This window comes from Bos javanicus, chromosome 27 (genome assembly GCF_032452875.1).
Source record: "Bos javanicus breed banteng chromosome 27, ARS-OSU_banteng_1.0, whole genome shotgun sequence".
Classification (NCBI taxonomy): domain Eukaryota; kingdom Metazoa; phylum Chordata; class Mammalia; order Artiodactyla; family Bovidae; genus Bos; species Bos javanicus.
The window spans coordinates 37,722,336-37,737,809 of NC_083894.1; the positions used below are offsets into that span (position 1 = coordinate 37,722,336).

General features: G+C 46.1%; 1 protein-coding gene across 8 annotated transcripts in view; it reads right to left on the bottom strand.

The window, feature by feature from the left end:
- The window catches only part of INTS10 (integrator complex subunit 10), a 33,593-nt gene extending 19,144 nt beyond the window's left edge, over window positions 1–14,449 (bottom strand). The window contains exons 1-9 of one of the 8 annotated variants that reach the window (XM_061404623.1): window positions 14,108–14,449; window positions 13,319–13,386; window positions 10,655–10,758; window positions 9,767–9,906; window positions 7,771–7,852; window positions 7,162–7,302; window positions 6,414–6,585; window positions 5,784–5,953; window positions 4,887–5,020 (exon numbers count right to left, since the gene is read on the bottom strand). In XM_061404623.1, the coding sequence (XP_061260607.1) occupies window positions 4,887–5,020; window positions 5,784–5,953; window positions 6,414–6,585; window positions 7,162–7,302; window positions 7,771–7,852; window positions 9,767–9,906; window positions 10,655–10,758; window positions 13,319–13,386; window positions 14,108–14,236 (1,140 nt within the window). In that variant the 5' untranslated portion in view covers window positions 14,237–14,449. The remainder of the gene's footprint in view (window positions 1–4,886; window positions 5,021–5,783; window positions 5,954–6,413; window positions 6,586–7,161; window positions 7,303–7,770; window positions 7,853–9,766; window positions 9,907–10,654; window positions 10,759–13,318; window positions 13,387–14,107) is intronic. The other 7 variants (XM_061404625.1, XM_061404624.1, XM_061404626.1 and 4 more) reach the window with 7 other exon arrangements.
- Window positions 14,450–15,474: the final 1,025 nt, after the last annotated feature.

Sequence of the window (15,474 nt, forward strand, 5' to 3'; positions counted from 1 at the left end):
TCCACCAAAGTCATTGTTATTAATTCAATGACCCAAATTAAATTCTCCCTGTAGATTTTTACCCCACTGAGATCATTAAAAAATACATAGAAATAAACATGTCTATGAAACAAAAACAGACTTGGGTTGTCGGGAGAGAGGCTGGGGGAGGGAAGGACTGGAGTGTGGGACTGACAGATGCTTGTCACATACAGGAGACAGATCAACAACAAGGTCCTGCTGTGCAGCACAGGGGACTCTATTCAATATCCTGTGATAAACCATACTGGAAAAGAATCTGAAAAAATATGTGTAACTGAGTCAACGTGCTGTACAGAAGAAATGAATCCAACACTGTAAATCAAATATGCTTCAATAAAAAAAAGTACGTATATTTCAGCTAAATATATTCAATCCTCATTTAAAAAAAAGAACAAAGCTCAGTCAGGCTCACTAAATAGAAAAAAAGAGGACCCAAATAAACAAGAAATGAAGGACGAGAAATATCAACCAGTATAGCAGAAAGACAAAAAACCTTAAGAACATACCATGAAGACATCCTGTTGGCATGAATACACACCAACAAACTGCACAACCTACAGAAATGGGCGCACATCCAGAAACATACAGCCTGTCAAAGCTGAATCAAGAACAAACGCAATTTGAACAGACTGATCACTAGAAGTGAAATAGAATTTGTAAAAACAAACAAACAAACAAACAAACAAAACCACAAAACTCCCTGCAGACGAAAGTCCAGGACCATATGACTTCACTCTGGAATTCTACCAAACATACAAAAAAGAACTTACACTGATCCTTCTCAAACTCCTCCAAAACACTGAAGAGGAGGGAACACTCCCAAAGTCATTCTAGGAAGCCAGTATCACCCTGATACCAAACCAGAGACACTCCAAAAAAAGACAATTACAAGTCAGTGTCTTTGATGAATACAGATGCAAGATCCTCAACAAAATACAGGCAAACCGAATGCAACAACACATATTAAGGATCATACACCATGACCAAGCTGGATGCATCCCAGGGTCACAGGATGATTCAACATATGCAAATCAATCAACGTAATATACACATAACAAAAGAAAAGACAAAAGCCACATGATCATCTCAACAGATGCAGAAAAAGCATGTGATAAAACTCAATGTCCATTCTTGATGAAAACTCTCACCAAAGTGGGTATAGAGGGAACATATCTCAAATGTAATAAAAGTCATTTACAACAAACCCGCAGCCAATATAATACTCAATGGTGAAAAACTGAGAGCTTTCCCACTTAAATTTGGAACAAGACCATTTGCAACATTCTCACCACACCTATTCAACACTGGAAATCCTAACTATAAAAATCAGACAAGAAAGAGAAATAAAAGGCATCCAAATTGGAACGGAAGAGGTAGAACCGTCATTCTATGCAGATGACATGATACTCAATGTATAGAAAACCCTAAGGACTGCACACAAAAACTATTAATTAACAAATTCAGCGAGGTAGCAGGATACAAGATAAATAGACAGAAATCTGTTGCATTTCTTTACACTAACAATGGAATATCAGAAAAGGTAGTTAAAAAAAGAATCTCATTTAAAACATACCAAAAACAAACAAACAAAAACCCCAGCAACGTAGGAATAAGCCTAACAAAGGAGGTGAAATAGCCGTGTGTTGGGAGCTCTGATAAAGGAGAACTGAGGGTGATTCAAAGAAATGGAAAGATATCCCATGTTCTTGGAATCGAAGAATTACTCTTGTTAAATTGCCACACTACCCAAAGCTATCTACAGATTTAATGTGATCTCTATCAAATTACCTATGATATTTTTCACAGGGCTAAAACAAATAATCTTAAAATTTATATGGAACCACAAAAGACCCAGAATTGCTAAAGCAATTTTGAGGAAAAAGAATAAAGCTGAAGGCATACCCTCCCAGGCTGCAGCCAATATTACAAAGCTGTAGCACAAAAGAGCCTGGTACAGGCACAGAAGCAGACATGCGGCTCAGTGAAAGCGAGCGGAGAGCCCAGAAATAAACCCACACGCCTCCAGCCAGTTACCTTCAACAAAGGCGGGAAGAATATACAGTGGGGAAGAGACAATCTCCTCAGCAGTGGTGTTGGGAAAACTTGACAGGTACGTGTAAATCAATGAAGTTACAACTCTCCCTTGAACCATACACAAAAATAAAGTCTAAACGGCCTAAAGACGTATATTAACACATGACGCCATAAAACTCCTGTAAGAGAATATAAGCAAAACATTCTCGGACATTAATCACAGTTAATATTTTCTTAAATCAGTCACCCAGGGCAAAAGAAATTAAAGCAAAAATAAACAAATGGCACCGAATCAAACTTACAAACTTTTGTGCAGCAAAGGAAACCATAAACAGAACAGACAGACCGCCAATGGCCTGGGACAAAGTATCTGTATACAGTGGGACCGATAAGGGATTAATCTCCAAAATATACAGCTAGCTCGTATAATTCATATCAAAGAAACAGACAACCCAATCAAAAAACCGGCAGAAGACCTAAAAAGACATTTTTCCAAAGAAGACATACAGATGGCCCACAGGCACATGAGAAGATGCTCAACAATGCTAATTATTAGAGAAATGCAAACCAAACGACAATGAGGTATCACCCTACATCAGGCAGAACGGCCATCATCAAAAAGTCTACAACAATAAATGCTGGAGAGGGTGTGGAGAGAAGGGAACCCTGCTACACTGCTGGTGGGAACGCAAATCGGTGCACCCACTGTGGCGATCAGTATGGAGGTTCCTTTAAGAGACTAAAAACAGAATTGCCATATGATCCAGCAATCCCCCTCCTGGGCATGTATCTGGAGAAACCTCCACCTGAAAAGATGCATGCACCCCAACGCTCACTGCAACACTATTCACAACAGCCAAGACACAGAGCAACCTAAGTGTCCGTCCACAAGTGAGCAGATAAAGAAAAAGACGGGGCACACACGCACACTAGAGCGTTACTCAGCCACAAACAAGAATGAAATAACGCCGCACCAACGTGGATGCACCTGCAGATCATCACACCACGTGAAGTCAAGTCAGAGAAAGACAAACACTAGAAGACATCGCCGGTACGTGGAGTCTAAAAAATGACACAAGTTACTTACAAGACAGACTCACAGACACAGAAAACTTATGGTTACCAAGGGGAAAGTGGGGGAGATGAATCAGGAGGTTGGGGTTCACACATGCATACAACTATACACAGAATAACCAACAAGGACCCACTATATTGCACAGGAAACTATATTCAGTACCGTATAAAACCTGGGATGGAACCTCTGGACTAACGTAACATTGTAAATCAACTGTAGTTAAAAAGAAAAGTTCTACTCCTTAAGCGAATCTCGGAAAAAAAGGCACTCCCCTCCCACTCCCCACCTTTCTCCGCATTCCTTGACATCCAGGGACCCTCCCCGCCTCACACTATTTAGCTTCATCTCCTTATCCCCCTCAGTGATGACACGCTCCTCAATCTCTTTCAAAACCAAAACCTATCTCTCAGGCATCCTGGCTCTCCAGGGTCGTCTCCCATTCACAGGTGGGCAATCTAGTGAGACAGAGAAACACGAGCAGTGCGTTCATTGCTGTGGCAGCTCATGGAATACGTTCCTGCCTCAAAATGAGATCAGGGGTTTACGGAAGGGACCTCAGATGCAGGGGGTCGGAGCTCATGGAATACGTTCCTGCCTCAAAATGAGATCAGGGGTTTACGGAAGGGACCTCAGATGCAGGGGGTCAGTATGGAGTTCCAGATGGTCTGTAGAATTTACAGGAACACAAAAGCACATTCTGAGAGGAGACTCTGAGGCCGGAGTCCTGACCACGGGGAAAGCACACGAGCGTGTGCGGGCGGGAGGACCCTCCCCCGCCCCCACCTCCAGTCGCCTGGCCGGTCACGTGAGCAGGCACTCGGGCTTCGGGCAGGACGTCCACCCCACTCCAGGGGTGGCCGCCCCCAGGGACCAGCGTCACAAGACATCAACCAGTAAAGGGACGTCCATCTGGATTGTGATGAGAAAGCGCCCACGTTTTAGATGCTGGGTTACTAAAAAACACTGAATAAAACAGACATGTGAGCTGAGCTCAGGGGCCTCCAGGGCCCTTAACGTATGAACATATAATCTGTGTGTTCCCTGTCGCAACGTGACAGACAGAGCTGGCTGGACCCATATCAGGTGGGGCGCACTGGGGTCTGGAGCGTCAGAGCAGAGCCTGCTGGTTCGCACACGACAGGTGAGGGCCAGGACGCTGGACAGCTGTCCCAGGCCTGGACCCACCCACCCCGGGGAGGGCACAGTGGAGCCCCCCAGCACCAAAGGCCCAGGACACGGGGTGGGCGAGACAGATGCTGCCGACAGCCCCAAAGACCTTGTGCTCCGGTGAAGGGACACGGACAGCAAGGCAGCCAACCAGGAAAGATTTAAGAACAGACCTCACTAAGGGCCACACAGAATTAAAATACCGGAAGAGAGAGAGAAAACGGAGGGCCATTCCTCCATTCGGAGGCAGCCTCAGCGGGGAGCACATCCAGGCTGAGCGATGAGTGGCGGGACCCAGAGGCGTGGCCGTGAGCTGGGCGGAGGCCGGGAAGGGGCCGCAGGCGGCCGGAGGGTCTGCAGCACGGGGGCCTGCTCGTGCCTGCTCTGAAGCCAAAGGAGAGGGTTGGGATTTTATTCTGAGAGTGGAGGGAAGCCGTCAGTGACCGAAGAGACGTCTGGTTCACGTTACAAAAAGGGAAGACGCTGTGGGCGCCGGAGTGGGAGCAGGGAGCAGGCAGTGACCAAGGTGACCTGTTGCTAGCAAACCGTAAACGTGTCATCCGCTAATAATTATATCTGAGAGAATTACCATGGGTTTTTCTCTTCCCTCGGCTAGTTTCCTCTTCTTATGTATGTGCTTACTGCGATCGATCTCGACATCACCGTACACGTTCGATACGTCCTCCAGGAGAACCAGCGGGACTTGGCTCGGGGCGTTGGGACCTGCGGATGGAGCGGAAAGATCGACACTTACAATGCGGGAGGAAAAGAGTACTTAATACCGGAGGAAACCTACTCAAGTACCGTGTGAAAATATGACCACTATCGTCTCAATTAGCTAAACAAATAAGCAAACATATACAGAAATAAAAACTGTGCAGGTATACACCCGACTGTTAATAAACGTCTCTCTCGGTGGACAAAGCAAGTTCCTTCTTTGTGTTCGTTCTTACGTTATTTACCAAATTTTTTTACAATGATCACAAAGCACAGAACTACCAACAACAGAAAAACTACAAAGATACACATACATTATTTAAATATATGATAATCTAACATATAAGATAATCTAAATGTACGAAATACTATAGGCAATATGCAAAATTGAGAGTTATGTTAGACTGGAAGCATCATGGGTATTTCACCCTGTGATATTTCTATTTTTCACATTCTCTAGACTTGATATGCATACATATTATTTTTTAAAAATCTTTGTCTGTTGAGAATTTACTGTGAAACCTAAGTCAACACTCTGCTACATCTGCTGCTTTTTAAAAAGAGGCATTCAATATCTGTATTTAGTTTCGAATACCACGCATCCTTTGATACAGAAGTTTTTAGTGAAAACATACATAAAAACCAACAACTCATAAAAGCACTGGCAGTTACTTGGACCCAAGAACAATGTTAAGGTGAATATTTTCATCGTCTTCACCACCCTCAACGAAGCCAGTGGTCCGGGACACTCTAAAATTCTTAAACCAACCTTGGAAGAGAGACGGCTGTATGCTGTTGACATACTGGAATGCGTTCTTAAAGAAGACCAGCATCGTGGAATAAACCACTTGGTTTTTGTATTTTGCATGAGCTTCATTATCAAAGTTGTTCATGTATCTGCAGAGATCCTTCATTCTATGCAAAATGTCACCATAGCTTCTGAAAGATGAAGGACAACACAAATTATTTAATTACTCTGAGCTTGTCAGCAAAACGTCTACGAGGGAAAAGCGCGCCTAGAACCTTTACAACTACCGGATGTGGCTCTGGGTAGGTAGAATTACTCTCCACTGTCTACAGATGGAGGCAAATTCCCCTTCTGAATCAGAGCAGCATCAGGACAAGAGCTCCTGACACGAATGTGCCAAGTAGGTCCTCTTTCCTCTAAGCACCAAGGAGAGCTCAGACTCAACAGCACCTTAAGAGACCATGCTTCCCCTGGGAATCTTTTAATGAAGTGAAAAACTACACTCCTGCATAAATACTGAGAGTTACAGAACTGCCCCTGACAGAGGTATACCCACATACTATATGCTTCTACAAAAAAGTATTTTACTTTTTTAGAGATTATGCTATCAAATGATTTGTTGTGCAGTCTTGGAAATGAACGCGTTTTTACCGTCTTCCTTTATCCATCTGCCAGTCACACCTCATTCCAACAACGTTCAAAATCTTAAACAATCTCTCCCAAGGGTCCACAATCTGGGACGATTTTTCCGTCAGCCCTTCTATTATGTACTTCTGAGAGCTACGTTTGCTCGGTGACATTAAATCAGATGTTTCCTGAGCACCTGAGATGTGAAAAAAAAAAAAAAGTTTACAATTAATTAATGTGACTACTTACTTAAAAAAAAAAAAAAAGCCTTTATTATTTATTTTTGGCCATGCCCCGCAGCATGTGGGATCTCAGTTCCCCGACCAGGGATCGAACCTTCACCCCCTGCACTGGAAGTGCAGTCTTAACCACTGGACCGCCATGGATGCCTCACTACTTACTCTTTATGTGGCTGGTACTTAATAGAGAAAAAAAAGGTCTGACTTCCCATGCAAGAGGCAAGAACACAGAACCTCAACACGCTTGTGTCCACCCCTGGGGGAGCAGGAAGGGACCTGTGAGCTGGGTCCACGTACGAAGCTAACCTTACAAGTTCAGCAGCTTCACTCTTTCAATCGAGGGGTAAAGCTGGTTCCAGAAAAGTCTTCCCTCTTAAGCGTAGTGTTTTTTTTCTAGGAACCCTCTTTTAAAAAGACTATCAAACTGGTACATATCCAGAGGAGAATAATCAAAACACTGAGGGATTTCTGAGCTGGAAATTTTACAAAATGAAAAAGGACAAAAAAATAAATTGCAAGCTATTCCCACTTACCTTGATGCTGATTCTCTATCTGAGTCGATCTAGTAACATAATTTATGTAAAACTCAGCTGCTTTGTTTAAGTACTTATACAGCAAATTGGCAGGCAGCCGAACGTCGTGGTTGTTAATTATTAGCGGAAGGACATCACACACTGTTGAGAAGGAAAAATGAGGAAAAACTGATTAAGCTGTTTGGCTGTTCTTGGGTTCTGGCAAAAACCAAGTTTAGTTTTTAGTTCACTTGGCCAAGAGTAGATAGGAAGAAAAGAACTCCCTTATGGCACAGTTATTTGAAAACTGCAATGTAGAGGGACGCTAGTGGACGGAGTCAGCAAGGAGACGAAGACGTTACATCATGAGTGACAGGTGTTTATTATTATTTCTTATTATTCACACCCCAATACATGGTTACATGTATTCTTTCAGAGGTATTAACTATTACATAACAAAAATTTAGAAGTTGTTTAAAATGCTTTCTGAACCAAAAAAATTAACAAGGATTTAAATCCCACAATATGAAGAACTCCTTTGCTTTCTACAAATGACCTTATTTCTGAAATGACACCCCCAGCACATTCTACTGAGCATAAGGAATTAATACGAGATGCAATTTTTCTTACCGAATAATTTTCTAAAGCAGTTGACAGGAGATTCTTGTTCCTCAATAGTCTCAGCCTCTAAGAGTGCCTCCCCAAGGCCAACCTGTTTCAAAACACACCTCATCATTTAAACGTGTTAAGTTTCAGATGTCCGAATTACAGGAAGAAACAGTGCATCTGATTTACTGATTTACAACATAGTTTGTATATTCAAACTTCCCTGAGAAACAAGAATTCTCACTTTAGAGGCTAGAAAACAAGAGAATCCATCAGCAACCTTGCCCGGAAGGGAATCCCACGTTCATCTGTCATCTTATTCTCCTCTGAACCAGTAAAATTAAAACACCAATCAAATGTCTAAAAAACTTAATGGAAGCACTGGAGTTAGACAGAATGATAACAGAGATGAAGAGATTTTTCTAAGAAATTCGGAAACTGACTTTATTCCCTACACCAAGATGTATTATGTAGACAAAACTTCGCACTTGCAAGAGTTGCCAGGAGTAGCCAGTCGCACAGCCTGGACTAGGTAGGACAGAGCGGTTTGGGTCTGCAGGCCACCGTCCCATTCTGACACCCTAGCCCAGTGGAGAGCTGGCTTGCACAAACCCACCAAGACCTCCACACTGTCTTCCCTGCAACCTGATGACATGGGGTGAGAGGAGGGGTTACCCTGTGAATGATTACACGAGGCCTGAAGTTAAAGTCAGGGAGGACTCTAGGTTGAACATTGCCCCCTGCAAAATTTATGTCCACTCAGAACGTCAGGATGTGATCTCGCATGTTTATCTTATAAAAAAGGTCTTCATAGAGGTAATCAGTTAAGATGAAGTCATTCGGGATCAGGGTGGGTCGTAATCCAATGACTGGTGTTTTTATAAGGTCGTGCACAGACACAGGGACGACACGAAAAGATGGCCAGATGACAACAGGGGTGGGAACCGGATGATGAAGCCAAGAGCCAAGGAACAACAAGGATTGCTGGTGCCCCAGGAGCCAGGAAGAGGTGGGCACGAGTCCTCCCCAAGCCTTCACAGGGAGCACGGCCCTGGCCATGCCTTGATTTGGGGCTGTGAGAGAATACATTCCTGTTGTTTTAAGGCACCCAGGTTCTGGTACTTTGTTACAGCAGCCCCTTGAAACTAACACACAGAGATACAGAGAAGGTTAACCGGGGCAGCAGCCAGGAAAGTGGAGCCAGAAAGAATAAGCCAAAGGGTTTGAATTAAGAGTTAATCATCTGAAGCCCAGCTCTCCATTACAGGCGATGGGAAGTGACGAACGCAGCTGCAAAACAGGATGCTGTCCACCTCCAGGAGCGACCGCACGCTGACTAGTGTCTGCCAACAACACTCAGTAACGACTGGACGTATGAGGAAAGGGCAGAGCAGGGAAAAAAGTGACCACACGGCACAGCCATGTGAAGAATGTGCCCGTTCACACTACCAACTATGGCGCGCCTTTAAATTCAAACACAGAGTTGAAAACTATGAAATAGATTATTTTAAAAAACTCTACTATACTTTACAAATTGAAAATAATTAGCACTTTGGCCACCTGATATGAGAGCGGACTCACTGGAAAAGACCCTGATGCTGGGAAAGACTGAAGGCAGGAGGAGGAGGGGATGATAGAGGATGAGACGGTTGGATGGCGTCACCGAGTCAGTGAACATGAGTTTGAGCGAGCTCCGGGAGATAATGGAGGAGGGAAGCCCGGAGTGTTGCAGTCCATGGGGTTCCAAGAGTCGCGCACGACCTAGCGACTGAACAAGAGCAACAGCAACAAAAGCACTGTCATGCTTGGTGCTTATTTCCTTACTCTGCTAAGACAATTTCTACTGGAATTCCAGAGTCCGGTAACAGTGACATCCTTCTAGCTTTACCAACAAGGATTCCTTTGATTTGAGTTCAATCTTTCCTGGCACTCCTCGGAATGAGAAGAATCTACTTTAGAATAATATACACACTCTAGCTCTTAAACACACTTGTGACTCCACTGATCAACTTTATCTTACCCCATGTTGCACCACGGTTTCAGGGAAGCGTCTCAGAAGTAGAAGCAGCATTTCTGAACGTTCCAAAGTGTTGAAGCATTGTTCCGTAACCTTCAGTAACATTTCACACTGGATTCGCCCAGGAAGAGTTTCAAATAAACCTGTACACAATACATTTCACTTTGTGAAGTCTTTCAGAAAGAAAATGCAGAATCGAAAGAGGACAGAAGGCGTCGTCATGCACAGAATGGGATATACTGAGTGAAGAACCGCTTCTTAGTATATAAGTGAAGTATCTTTGGGATTCATTAAGTAAAAGAACTGCTACTGCGGATTTCACCCACAACCCGGAAGGCTTCCAGGTCAGGGTGTTGGGCATAAGATGTTTGTGGAATGACCGCGAAATATCTGGAGGCCGCACTGGATCTAGAAGAGAAGAATGACGTCTGGGAAGGGTCACAACAGTGCTTGCTGCCGGCTGAGATAAAAAGCATGCACATCAGCTGAAATGGCGTGAACCATCTACTTCCTTTTTCGTCCAGAATCTGAAATATTGGATTGGCTATGGCACCCAACACAGAATGAAGGTCAATGAGAAAGGTCATAAATTACTAAAAGATTCTCTCCTGTTCTGTGGAGGTCTGCATAATCTACATATGCTTTCTGATTACTGCAGAATCTGTGAAAATATATTCAGTTCCCAGGCTAATATCCACATCCATTAATAAATTTAAAGGGTTCTAAGCAAATGCTCAAGGGACCAAGTGACATCTGTAGAGGCCAAGAACAAAACACATACATGGGTACCAATACCACAGATGTGGCTTTTTTTGTGTGAAATTACTACAGACAATTTGACATTCTGGAAGTAGTAAGTTATACACTATTACGTTATCACTTTGCTCTTACTTCTTAAGAATTGGGTTTGTTTATCCTGTGAATCGTTTCTTAATGCTGAGGTAATAATGCTGATCTCTCTCCACACCACCGGCTGATCTGGGAAATTCACAAACCTATTTTTAAAAACGAATGCATTAAATTAAAATGTCAGATTCTATATAGCATCCAAAAAAGAAAGTAAAAACAGTAGCATCACAGAAAAACACATTTTTCTTTATCCCAAGTGAATACATAGATAAACCAAACCAAAATAAAGATATAAAAATAAAAACTAAGAAAAATGAGGGTCCTTACAATAGACTTAAGCTTTTATAACAAGTGAAAAGACAAATGACCATAATATGTAAAGCACTCCTGAAAAGCAAACAAGGAAAAAAAAAACCTCCCCAAAGAAAAAATCAGTTCAGTTCAGTTCAGCCGCTCAGTCCGACCCTTTGCGATCCCATGAATCGCAGCACGCCAGGCCTTCCTGTCCATCACCAACTCCCGGATTTCACCCAAACTCATGTGCATCCAGTCAGTGATGCCATCCAGCCATCTCATCCTCTGTCATGCCCTTCTACTTCTGCCCCCAATCCCTCCCAGAATCAGGGTCTTTTCCAATGAGTCAATTCTTAGCATGAGGTGGCCAAAGTATTGGAGTTTCAGCCTCAGCATCAGTCCTTCCAATGAACACCAGGACTGGTTTCCTCTAGGATGGACTGGCTGGATCTCTTTGCAGTCGAAGGGACTCTCAAGAGTCTTCTCCAACATCACAGTTTAAAAGCATCAATTCTTCGGCATTCAGCTTTCTTCACAGTCCAACTCTCACATCCATACATGACCACTGGAAAAACCATAGCCTTGACTAGACAGATCTTTGTTGGCAAAGTAATTTCTCTGCTTTTCAATATGCTATCTAGGTTAGTCATAACTTTCCTTCCAAGGAGTAAGCGTCTTTTAATTTCATGGCTGCAATCACCATCTGCAGTGATTTTGGAGCCCCCAAAAATAAAGTCTGACACTGTTTCCACTGTTTCCCCATCTATTTCCCATGAAGTAATGGGACCAGATGCCATGATCTTAGTTTTCTAAATGTTCAAGCTGATTTTAGGAAAGGCAGAGGAACCAGAGACCAAATTGCCGACATCTGCTGGATCATGGAAAAAGCAAGAGAGTTCCAGAAAAACATCTATTTCTGTTTTATTGACTATGCCAAAGCCTTTGACTGTGTGGATCACAATAAACTGTGGAAAATTCTGAAAGAGATGGGAATACCAGACCACCTGACCTGCCTCTTGAGAAACCTATATGCAGGTCAGGAAGCAACAGTTAGAACTGGACATGGAACAACAGACTGGTTCCAAATAGGAAAAGGAGTACGTCAAGGCTGTATATTGTCACCCTGCTTATTTAACTTCTGTGCAGAGTCCATCATGAGAAACGCTGGGCTGGAAGAAGCACAAGCTGGAATCAAGATTGCCGGGAGAAATATCAATAACCTCAGATATGCAGATGACACCACCTTTATGGCACAAAGTGAAGAGGAACTAAAAAGCCTCTTGATGAAAGTAAAAGAGCAGAGTGAAAAAGTTGGCTTAAAGCTCAACATTCAGAAAGAAAAAATGGGCAAAGGCAAATCATAGAAAAAATACAAATAGCCAAATATCATTTGAAAAGATACTCAGTCTTACTAGTAATATACTGAACACACGTTTTTAAAAATAGCAAGATGCTGTTTTCTCCTGCGCATGAGTGCATGGTCACTTCAGTCGTGTCCAACTCTCTTGCGACCCTATAGACTGTAGCCTACCAGGCGCCCCTGTCCATTGGATTCTCCAGGCAAGAATACTGGAGTGAGTTGCCATGCCCTCCTCCAGAGGATCTTCCTAACCCAGGAATCGAGCCCACATCTCCAGCATTGTGGGCAGATTCTTTACTGCTGAGCCACTGGGGAAGCCCTTTCTCCTGTGGCACTGGCGAAAATTTAACAGCTGATGGAAAGACTGATAATATCCAAGTGCTGGCAACGCTATGGGAAAGCAACACTTTTACACACTGGCCATGGAGATGTAAACAGGAATGGCACTTTTTGGAAAGCAGTCTGATAGTACATCAAAATTTAAAATCCACGCACCCTTTGACTATGCAAACCTATGTTGAAGAATCTAAAGAAAAACACCGAAACCTGAGTACAAAATTACTTTCTGACACTCTTGAATATAATCTCAACCAACTGGAAGCTCCCTAAATGTCCCCCAATAAAAGAGGGGTGAAATGCTCTGCAGACGTGAAAAAGAACTAAACAGATCTTTACATGTTGACCTGGAAAAGGGTCCATCGCGGTGGGTGAGCAGTAGCGCTCACTGCGGCCACCGCTCCCCCAGAACCTACTCATGTGTGCTGTGTGTGCTGAGGCCAGGAGGGACTTCCACTCGTTATTCTCTATGCTTCAGTACTGTCTAAACTTCTGAGAAGAGCGTGTATTATTTCCAAAATAAATGACTGAATAGAAGAGTTTTAACAAGAACAAGACCTAGTTAGACTTCTCTGCAGCTAACGGAAGGCCTAGACCCATGAAAAAGTACGCTTTAGGTACCGGACCCGCAGAACTTCAGACCTCCCCGCAACTCCCTCTTCGACAGACAGAAATCAACTCCCCACCCCAGGAGGTCGGGGCAGCTCCCCACTCACATGTCGTACAGCAGCCTGCCGGCGGTGGCCGTCCGCTCCGCATTCCGCTCGATGGTGTACATCTCATACTGCAACACAGCCGGGGCGGGGTCAGGCCCTCTGCCCCCCTCCCGGCCTGCTCCTCCACCGTCCCCACCCCTGGAGGGCCTAGGATCTGGCACCACCTGCTGACACTGACCATCAGAGGCCCCCACCCCCTCATTCCGCCCCGTCCCTGGAGGTCCTAAGGTCGAGCATCACCTGGCGACACAGACCCTCAGAGCCCGCCCCGTCCCGCCCCTGGAGGTCCTAGGGTCGGGCAACACCCGGTCAATGAAGCCTCAGGGCTCGGTCGCTCACAACCCGGGCCCAGGTTAGTGCAGGCACGGGATCCGAGGTCGCCGGCGCCCAATAGGCCGCCGCCTTCATCATCGGGTTCCCGGGAACGGTGTGTAGGTTTCTGCGGTTCATGCTACTCTGATACCTTTACGCACAGCGGCGGTGACTGCAGACCCGCGGCATTCCCCCCTTCACACAGCCACCGCCCAGGTGGGCTCCTGTGGTCAGCACCCCGCGCCCCAGCTCGCCCGCGCAGGCACCCAGGACCCCCCCGTCCCGCCTCCGCCCCCGCGGGCGGCCCTTCCCCCGCGGCACCCGGCGCGGGCCCGGCTGCAGGGCAGCTGAGGCTCCCGTGGCCCCAGCCCGGCCGGCCGGACCCGGAGTCCCCAGGCTGGCTTCTCGGGGAGGATGGGAGGCTGGGGGGCGCAAGTCAGTGGGAGCCGCGCCCCCCGCACGCCCGCCCGGCCTCACCTGGATGTTGAAGTCGGCCGGATAGAGGCTGCGCGCCGTGATGAGCCAAGCCTTGGCGGCCCACAGGTCCTGCGGCACCAGCTCGCGGGCTCGCTGCACCAGAAACTCGCAGTCGCCCTGGGCGGACATGACGCGGCCCGAGCCCGCCGGACCTCGGGGCGGGGGACGCCGCGGGCCTGGCCGCCGCCGGGGCCGCTACTACGCCGGCGCGGGACGCACCGAGCGCTTCCGGGTTTGCGGGCGGCCTCCGCGCCTGCGCCTGGCGGGGCCTCGGGCGGGCAGCTCCCCGGGAGCGTCCCGATCTCCGAGGCCGCGGAGCAGCGGGAGCCTGTCCGCGGGTTCGGGGCGCAACCCCCGTGCCCCCGAGGAGCCTGCGCGCTCGCAGCCCCGGCGGCCACAAGACGCCGGAAAGGCGGGGGTGGGCCCAGGGCGGTGCCAGGAGCCCCTCGGCCGGGGGTCACCGGCGGAGTGGACGCTCCCAAAGGTCTGCGCGGGTTGTGGTCCCGCGGTCCCGGCGGCGATCGGGCTGCTTGTTAGGACCTTCCGCTCGGCCACGTGTCACTGCCGCCGCGCCTTTATTCTCTGGTTTCTCCCGCGAGCGTTTCTTGAGCTATTGCAGCGTGAACGCTTTGCCAGTGCTTGGCTGCGGGCTGGGAGCTACTGAGTCGTTTATACCTGTTGGCGCCCCGGGTTTACAGTGTTAGGGACCTATGACCTGCAGAAAGTAGCTGTTTTAATTATCCATTCCAGCCGGGATCGATGTCATTTTCGCCAGATCAAAACTAAACAGTCTCCCGTGCTCTCGGGAAGGGAAGCCGCACTTAGGAACCGGGGGAAGCAGTATTTATTTGCCGAACAGGAAGAATGTGCCAAAATTTGGGTTGTGAACCTTCCTTTGGTTTTCAATCCAGGGTCTATATACAAAAGTTTAAGCAAGTTCTAGTACCACTGATATTTTGGGTTTAAAACCAAGGTTAGGGATTCAAAACTGATCTGTTTGAAAAAAAAAATTACTATACACTTCATACATGGAAAAGTTATAGATATGTTAAATAAATATGAATATATACATCACTATTGTGGACAGGGGATGTCGCCTGCCATTCCGATAAACAATGCATATTGTCTGCCAGTACCCCCAGCCGGACTTATATTAGTGCCCCAGGAGGGGCATTTAGGATGGAGAAAAAAAAGCATACTGTCCCTACTAAAGAGGTGTATCTGAAGAGTAATTTCAATGAGCCCAGAGTCTTGGGTCTAACAATGTGTTTTGTTTTGTTTTGTTTTCAGCAAAAACTCCTGTGTATCCTGACGCCTGCCTTAGCTCTTTGGAGCAGTTCTGCAGAGCTGGAGGCCGTCTCCTGGGC